Below are 8,771 nucleotides of genomic sequence, written 5' to 3' on the forward strand. Positions count from 1 at the left end.
GAGGGCAGAGGTTGTTGGGGGTGGGGAGGGGCCCTGCAGGGAAGAGGTCCTGCTTTGGACCCCTCTGGCTTGGGGATTACAGCCCCTTCCTTCTGCAAGACCAGATGACCTGAGCCTTCCCAAGCTCCCAGCTCCCTCCCGTGTCCCTGGCCCTAGGCACCGTCCTGTGCTTCCAGTCCACCCTCCTAAGCAGTCCTCACTGACTGCCCTCCACTCAGCAGCCAGGGTCACCTTTGTAAACATGAGTCAGACCCCGACTCCCACTCTTGGATGGATCAGTAAGCTTCTGGTCTATACCACCTTCATCCACCCCACCCGCCTCATTCCCCAACTGCAGCCGCATTGGCCTGCTTGACGCTTCTAGAACGCCACCTCCAACTCCAAACTCCCGCCTGCCCTTGAGCGCTGGCTGTGACCTCTGCCTGACCTGCTCTTTTCCTTGCTCAAGGCTGTCACGTAGGTCCCAGCCCAGATGTCTCTGCAAGGAGACCCTCCTTGAACGCCCGGCCCACGTGTGGCCCCACTCCCACTGCACTTTCAGGGCCCATTTTATTTTATTTTTAATTTTTTTTCTCCTCAGGGCCATTTTGATGCTTTATTTTCTTGGCCGCACTTCCTGCTCTACCAGGTTACTTCTGTGTCAATGGGCTCCCCGCCTCGAGTGTGACTCCTCCGATCACCTGGCACCCTGGGTGCTCAGGAGATGGTTGTGGTCTCAGCGTCTGAGGGCTGGGAGTCCCCGGCTCAGCCCTGGCTCTGGGCACCGTGACAGCTTCTGCTCGGGCTTCGTGTCTCTCCTGAGGTGCAGGCCAGTTGGCCCCCTAGCCCTCCGTTACAGCTGGCCCCTGGCCCTCGGCCTGAGCTTATGGCTGTGACCCGCTGGGACCTAGGGCCAGCTGCTTCCAAAACATCACAGTTTGCGGGGGGAGGGGCTAGTGTGTCCAGCGCAGTCACACGGATATTTGCATCTGCAGCGGATGGACTCCTTTTTTGTCAAATCTTTCTTTCCATACTGTGCCCCACCTTCCTCCCCTCCCCACAGCCATGTTCTGGTTTCTCTGCGAGACCAGTGCCCTGGCACCCAGGCGGGTGGGTGAGCCTGCTCCCGGGAGGAGGTGGGGAGGGTCCCTGCCTCTCTGGCTCTGGTCCTGGCGGCTGCCACATTCGCCGGGAGGGTGGAGGGCTCGGGGGTCAGATGGATCGTGGCTCTGCTTGTTAGCTGCCTGACCCCGAGCAAGCTCCCCAGCCCCTGTGCCTCGGTGTCCCCACTTGTGGAATGGGGATATGGCACCAGCTACCTCATAGAGGGTTATTGTGAGGGCTAGTGAGACAGTGCATGTGGAACATTTAGGTCACAGTGCCCAGCACATAATAGGTGCCCAATAAACTGTGACCACTGTAATTAGCACCATCCAAAGGGGGCAGTTGACCTGCTGTCCCCAAGGAAATGCTTCTGAGACTTGCACCCTCACCTAGTAAGCTGGGGGGGCCTGGGGGCCTGGGTTGGAGGAGGGCTGGGAGATGATACCATAGTAGGGCTGGACGGAGAGAGGGAGTGGCTCCATGCCCCTGGCCTTTTCCTCTAAAGTTCCCAGCCTGGTTGACCCCAGTCAATCACAGCCAGAGGGGTGGGTTTCTCAGAGCTGGTGGGCCCAGCCTCTCCCTTGGCCAAGCAGCTTGTGGCCACTCTGGCCCCAAAGACACTTGACTGGCCCATGTCCCCATGCCCACAGGACTGACCCCAGTCATGTGAGCATCTTAGCCTTCCGGGAGCTCAGGATCCAGGAAGGAGTGATGGCCATGATTCCCAAGGTTCATGCCTTCTTAGCTTACCCCACCCCCTTGGGGACATGGGGGTTTTGGGAGTCCCAGGGAGCCTGTATTTAATACTGNCCGGGGAGGAGGGTTGAGTGCTGCTGACCCCCCGGGTCCTGAGCAGCTGCTGTGAGGTGCAGGGAAGCCCTTCCAGGCAGAGGGTGGGGTACCTGCACTGCAGCCAGGCTACTCATCGGCTTCAACTACGGTGGGGGGGGGGGGGGGGGGAGAAAGGGAAAATGACCAGCGTGGTTTGCCCAGTGCCTTGGCCTGTGGGATGTTCACTTCATGCCAAATTATCTGTCATTTTGCTAGTTGTTAGTTCATTCAGTCGCCAGCCCTCCTAGTAATCCACCCCCGTGTACGCTTTCCCACCGAGCATCTCTTCATCCAACCATGAAACCAGCCAACTGGCCGTACACCCACCGATCACCAGCCAGCCATCCTGCCCACATCATCCACCATCCTAGCCACTCTCCATCCACTCTCCATCCGTCCATCCATCTACCATCCTCCACCATCCATCCATCCATCCATCCATCCATCCATCCATCCATCCATCCATCTGTACATCCATCATCTAGCCATCTATCTTACCACTTTCATCTACCATCCACCCATCCATCCTATCCACGCTCCATCCACCATCCACTATCTGTCTGTCCATCCATTATTCATCCATCCATCCATCCACCATCCATCCATCCATCCATCCATCCATCCATCCATCCATGCATCCGTCCATCCACAATCCACAATCCACCTGCCTCTCCATCCATTCATCCATCCATCTGCCTCCCCAGCATAGATTTATCGAATATCTTTTCCGAACCAGGTACTGAACACAGTATATGGTATCTAACTTTCTGGGGCTTTTGCAGGTAAAACTTTTGAGACTTTCTGACTTGCCTTGAGCTTTGTCCTTATTTTTCTCTCCCTCTTTTTCCCACTCTGCCCCCATGCCTGTCCCACTGTCTTCCTGAGTGCTTGCCTCTGCTTCTCTCTCTCTTTGGGTATCCCTCTCTTTCCCTGTTTCGTCTGTGTCTCTCCCTGACCCTCAGGTGTGTCTTTCTCTCCCTTCCCTCCTTGTCTGTCTTTCCTCCTTCTTGCCTGTGCTCGGGGTTTGCATGGGGTCCTGTCCCTGGTTGCCCTAGGTCCCTGTCCTTCTCATCCCACCTCTCCCTGTCCCCAGTTCGTTAGGGTAAAAGCCTCACCTCCCCCCACCCCTCGCCCGCCCAGAGTGCTCAGAACTGACGCTCTCTTTGATGAGACGCCAATGAGATGATGTCTGGGTTTTGTTAAATGTCATAAATAAATGATTAATCTCCCTTGGGTGGGAGTACTGACCCCCCATTATCAGCAGAGGGCCTGTGGTGTGGGGGTGCTCCAAGGACTGATGGGAACCTTAGTCTTGGTGCCCCCTCCCTTGGCTAGCCCTAGAGTGGCCTTAGGAACCCTGGTTCAGCAGTGCCCAAAGTGGAGACCCCCCCCACCCTCTGCCATCCCTTTTGGGGTCTCAGGGTCCACCTGCCGTCCCTGGGCACTTACTGTGTGTCTCATGGCATCTAAGCCTCCATCACCCTATGGGAACAGCGCTGCTGGGCTCATCTGAGGATGAAGAAGTGGGCTCACCTGGAAAGGGATTGGGGGCGACCTGCACCCCCCTGGCCACCAGGTGGGCTTGTCCCCTGCTTGGTGGTGGGTTGGGGGTGAAGAACAGAAGGAGCCTCCTCCCCAGGCCCCAGAGAGGATGGCGGACGTTGAGCTGGGTCCCCGTCGCCAGCAGATTTGCCTGCCTTTCTGGACGCTCTTGTTCCCGTACCCGGCTTGGGCCCCCAAATCCTTCGGCCACCCCTAAATCAGATGACCCACCTTTTCCCTCCATAACCTGATCACCTTGCGTTTGCAAAGCTCCCTGGGGGGCTCCATTCTTGCCCAGAGGAGGGGCAGGAGCTGGGCAGAGCATAACCTGCTCTGGGGGGGAGCATGTAGTGGGCTTGCTCTGACCCTCCCTCCCTCCCCCCACCCCGAGGGACCCTCTGGGACCTTCCAGACCAAGGGCTGATCTGAGCCACCTTGGTGTCCCAGGGTGAGGCTCGAGCTTGGCACACAGGCCTTGCTAAATAAATATGGGGAAAGTCTGATTCTGGTGGGGGGGCGTGGAGGGGAGGCTCCAGTGCCCGGAGAGGGGCCGGGGTGAGGACCACACACGGTGGTGGGAGCCACCTGTCTGGGTTCCTTCCCACGTACCACCTGGGGGCTGTGAAGCTACGTGGGTAAGTCATGAGGTCTCTGAGCCTCAGTTTCCTCATCTGCAAACGGAGGTTAATAACTACCATCTCAGGGTTCCTGTGTGAAGTAGACAAATTGGTACAAATTAACACACGTGACCTGCTTCAAACCCAGCGCAGGTGGCCTGTTGGTACTTGCTCTGTTACAATATGTTACCCCCGAGGAGGGCCCACCCAGCTTGTCCCGGCTGCCGGCTTAGTGAGGGGCCCCAGAGCTTGTGCAGGGAACTGGTGGGAGGGCTGTGGGGCAGCTTAGGAAAAAGCAGCAGAGGCAGCTCTCTCTGCCCTTCTGTCTCCACCCNTAATGGGTCCTAATTATAGCCCAAGTTGGATCGATGGAGCCTCGGCCCTGGAGGGGCAGGGCTGGCGTGGGGGGGCGCAGCCGGCGGGCCAGAGGGCTGTGGGGGCGGCCAGGCAGGGCCAGGAGTGGCACGGCAGGGAGTCCGGGGGCCGGTCTTCCCTGGACCCTCACCTCAGGGTGAGGGGGATCCCCCCTGAGGAGCGGGTACAGGGCTGGAGGCTCGGGGAGCAGCAGATGGGCCCAGGAAGGGCTGCTTGGATGGGACTCCGAGGGTCTGGTTTTCGGAAGCTTGCCTGCTGTTGCAGAAGAGGGGGGGCGGGGGGATGAGGCCAGGGTGAGGATGGGGTGCCGGGGAGCCATGGGTGTTGGCGGGGAATGTCACAGAGCTCAGCCCTGGGGTGTCCTCAGGGCTACCAGAATCTGCAGGGAGAGGAAGGGTCTGTCAGAGACTGGGGTGGGCAGGGTGGGGTCCTGATCCCGGTGCTCCAGCTCTGGAACCTTCCTGGAGGGGGGATTTAATCAGGCAGATGGCCCTGGGCCATGAGGTCTCCTGGGAATGGAGGAGGGGTGCTGTCCATGGGCAAAGGGTCTGCCTGGGGCCTGATCCTCCGAGGCTCGCTGTGCGCGTGGGTTATGGCTAGAGTGTGGGGCATCCCCTGACCCCCGCCCTCCACCCGGGGCAGCCACCTGTTCATCCCCTTGTCTGCTCTGCTGGCCACCTGGCCGGTCGGGGACCGTGGGCTGAGCTGGCCTTCCCAGGCTGGGGGACCGCCCTGCTGAGGGAACAGGGGACTCGGGGAGGTGGCAGGAGGGAGAGCCCCCCCACCCGATTGCATCAGCCTCAGCCTGTTACGTAACTGGCGCTGGGCACTGCCAGGGTGCAGGGGTGGCTCTGCCCAGGCAGTCTCCCCGCGGCTTCAGAGGAGGTGGAGGCTGGGGGTGGGGTGCACGTGCGGATGGACAACTGTGTCACCACCTCTGGACCCTGCCACTCCAGGATGACTCTGGGGGTCCCCTGCACATTTTCCAGTGGTCTGAAAACTCCCTGCACCTCCCTTGCCAGGGCTAAGAGGGGCAGGGCGGGACAGGGTCAGCGTGTGCTGACCTGGCCTTGGCCTGGCTCCACTCAAGACCCCGCCCACATCAAACCCCTGGGCTGACCCCCCCTCCCTCCCACGCTCTGCCCTGTGGGCCACGGCCCCGGCCAAGCCATGTGCCCCTGCGCCCCCGTGCCAGCCAGGACCACTGAGCTGGCCCTCGGGGGACGGCTGGCCCGGTGACGACATTCTCTGCAGCAGCCGGAGGTCCTGCCTCGAGTCTGCCTCTCCCCATACCTGTGCTGGCCCCGCCGGGTGGGGAGGCCTGCCCTCCTGCCTGTCCCCTCAGACTCCGTGGGCCCCGGCCACCCTGGAGGGCGGTCTCAGGGCAGAGGGGTGTCCAGTGGTGCAGCCCCCACCTGCCCCTGCTACGGAGGTAGCGCGTGGGGGAACTGGCCCCGAAGGGCACTGGGGTGGGAGGGTGTCCGCTTGGCCACTGGAGTCACCAGTGCCCTCTAGCTGCACCCATGTGACCCCGGGGACTGTAGGGGCCAGGGGTCCCAGGCAGGGGGTGAGGGGAGACCGGTGTGGAGGCCGGGAGGCCGGATGCTGGTGTGTCCTCTGGGGGTACACACGCGTGTCCGAGCATCTGCAGTGGGCATGTCTGCACTGTGGTGTCGAGCGGCTGGTGGGTCAAAAACCACGCCAAGTGGTCCAGGCTTCCTGGGCTGGGTGCTTGCGAGCTGTTTCTTTTAACTTAATTCAATGGGGATGCCCAGCCCTCTTTCCCAGTGAGAGTCCCCTGGGCACCCTCCTCAGGGCCACGGGGTGGCAGACCCGCTCTGGCTGAGATCCCCTGTCATGTATCTCCCAACCCCCGCACGGGCAGAATCCCGGGGGGCCCTTCTCTTTGCTCCCCCGGGCACACATGGGCAGTGAGGGGGCCGGGGTAAGGCCTGGCTGTGGGTACTCGGGCCCCTGGGTTGGCATGCAGCGCCCCTTTTGTAGATTTTCGAGGCTCCATGGCTTCCTTCTGGATGTATCTCTACTCTGGGGTGTTTGTTTCTTGCCCCTGTTTGCTCCCAAAAGGACCCTCTCTACTGTCCCCTTCACAGCCCACGTCTGACTCTCCGTCCCCTCAACCGGGGAACTCAGGGCTCGCTGCCCTTTCTCACTGCTGATTTTCTGGGTGGGAATTAAGCCCCAGGTCCACACGGCAAGACCTCTCCTTTTTGGGGTGAGGGTGGGGGGTGGTATGAAGCTCGAAGCCAGCTGCTGCTTCAAAGATATCCCACTGCACACACACGCCTGTCCCGCTCCCCTCTTGGCCTTTTAAATTCACGAGGGAGGGAAGGGAGCTCTGGAATCGTGGCCGCTTTTGGAAAACCCACGTGTGGCGGATGCAGCATCTGTCTGTGGAATTTCACATCTTCCTGGGTGCCCAGCCGGAATGTGCTGGCACCCTGCAAGTGCGACTGGGGGTGTGCGCACCGTGTGGGTGTGTGCGTGCCGTTCCGGCGGGAGACGCGATGTGGTCTTTGAGCCTCATCCAGGGAGGGTCCTGGCGTCCTCTGGGTCGGGGCATTTGCTGTGTGGCTGCACGTGGTCCCTGGCTGATGTGACCCGTGCGTCCCCACCATCCTGCATTCGCGGACCATCTCCTGGCCGCACTCTGGGCTTCTGGGGGGCGCAGGGAGGCCCCGCCTCTCCCCGGGGCTGCCAGGAGAGGGTCTGTGACTGTGGGGCCGCTTCAGCCCCGGGGAGCCATGTCAATGAGGGCTCATAATTAGTCACTCACTTGTGCTCCGATCACTGTTCCGGAGCACTGTCCTGTCAGGAGGGGCGGGGTTATTTCTTGGCCCGTTTTACAGTGAGGGGAGGAGAGGTCTGGAGAAGTGGGGACGTGGGGCACAGCCTGCCTGAGGCCTGGGACTCCACTCACTAGGTGGGGGCGGTGGCTTTGAGGGCTTGGGAGGAGACTGGGGGAGGGGCACGGTCTGCAGGGAAGGGGTGGGTGCTGGGGAGGCCTGTGGCTGTGACCTGGCAGGTGGGTGCCACCTGTGGAGCTGACCGTCTCGCTGGACCCTGCGTCTTTGTGTCCCTGGGGGTCTCCCTGAGGGAAGTGGCGGAGTAACCCCCTCCCACTTCTTACTCCTCCAGAAGAAGAAGATGGTGGCCTTGGAGGCTTCGATGACTACTTCCCTGAGGAGCCCGTGGGCCTTCCCAAGAAGAAGAAATCCAAGAAGCTCAAGGAAAACAGGTCCAAAGGGAAGCGGAAGAAGAAGGAGGTGCGTGGGGGTGAGGCTGGCTGGGGGAGAGTCAGGGCCCCAGGGGGTCTTGGCTGCTCTTCCTGGGCCTGCGGAGAAAGACCTCACCTCCGGGGCCTTGGGGGGCAGTTCTGAGAGCTGGGTTTGAGTGCGAGACCCCAAAAGCAGTGCGCACAGAGCTCCGCAGGGCAGATCTGAAATGCCCTCTCCTCCTCAGCAGGATGATCCGGGGTCGTGGTCTTTCTGCCCCGGAGCATCAGTGGTTTGGGGCTGGCGGGACCCCGGGATGCAGGGACCGACCCCCATCCTGGCCGATGCCACTGCCCTCCCCGCCCAAGTCCTGAGGCTCTGTGGACATTGTCAGGGGAGGTGGAATCCAGGGTCCCGGGGCCTCGCGCTTCCCCGTGCCCCCTCCCCCAGCTCCTCCTCAGCTGCTCTCATGGGCACTGGACCTGGGTGGGAGGCCCAGCGCTCTCTGTCCCTTGGCCTGAGGGCTTCAGGTTGAGTCTGCTGGGTCCCCAAATGCAGATGGAGGACCACCAAGGGTGCCCCAGGCAGGGCTGAATCCTCTCTCTCCCTCCTGGGCACAGGGTGCAGCAGGAGCCCCCACCCCACCCCAGGCCAGGAAGGAGCCTGGAGTGGGCAGTGTCCGTNCTCACCCCCCCTTCTTCCCCTGGACCCACCCGCATATGTTTGTGTTTGTCCAGGCCTGTCTCTCTCTGTCTCCCTCCGCTGTTGAGGCCCGAGCTTGGCCTCTGCCTCACCCTCCCTCGCTCGCTCGCTCTCCATCTCTCCTTCTCTTCCAGCTCATTTTCCTCCTCCCTTCCCACCCCTCACATCCTCACCCTCTCTCCTTTCCTCTGCTTCTCAAAAGGGGAGGAGGGCCGGGTGGATGGGAGGTCCGCGCATGACCAGGAGCTGCCTGGCAGGTCCCCAAGGTGACCCTTAGGTCATTGCTACCCCCTCCTCTGTAGTCTTGAGAGCCTGGCCCGGCCGGCAGTCAGATCTTAGAGTCAGGAGCAGGCTGCAGCAGCCAGAGAGCAGTGTCTTGGCGGCTGTG

At 61.3% G+C, this 8,771-nt stretch overlaps 1 protein-coding gene across 1 annotated transcript in view; it reads left to right on the plus strand.

Annotated features, from left to right (window-relative positions):
* CHD5 (chromodomain helicase DNA binding protein 5) overlaps window positions 1-8,771 on the plus strand; it is a 57,132-nt gene that overhangs the window by 1,700 nt on the left and 46,661 nt on the right. The window contains exons 2-3 of the mRNA XM_077763988.1: window positions 5,703-5,880; window positions 7,605-7,732. Coding sequence (XP_077620114.1) covers window positions 5,703-5,880; window positions 7,605-7,732 — 306 coding nt within the window. The remainder of the gene's footprint in view (window positions 1-5,702; window positions 5,881-7,604; window positions 7,733-8,771) is intronic.

Source organism: Crocuta crocuta, unplaced genomic scaffold (assembly GCF_008692635.1).
Source record: "Crocuta crocuta isolate KB4526 unplaced genomic scaffold, BGI_CrCroc_1.0 scaffold13, whole genome shotgun sequence".
In the NCBI taxonomy this organism is placed as follows: domain Eukaryota; kingdom Metazoa; phylum Chordata; class Mammalia; order Carnivora; family Hyaenidae; genus Crocuta; species Crocuta crocuta.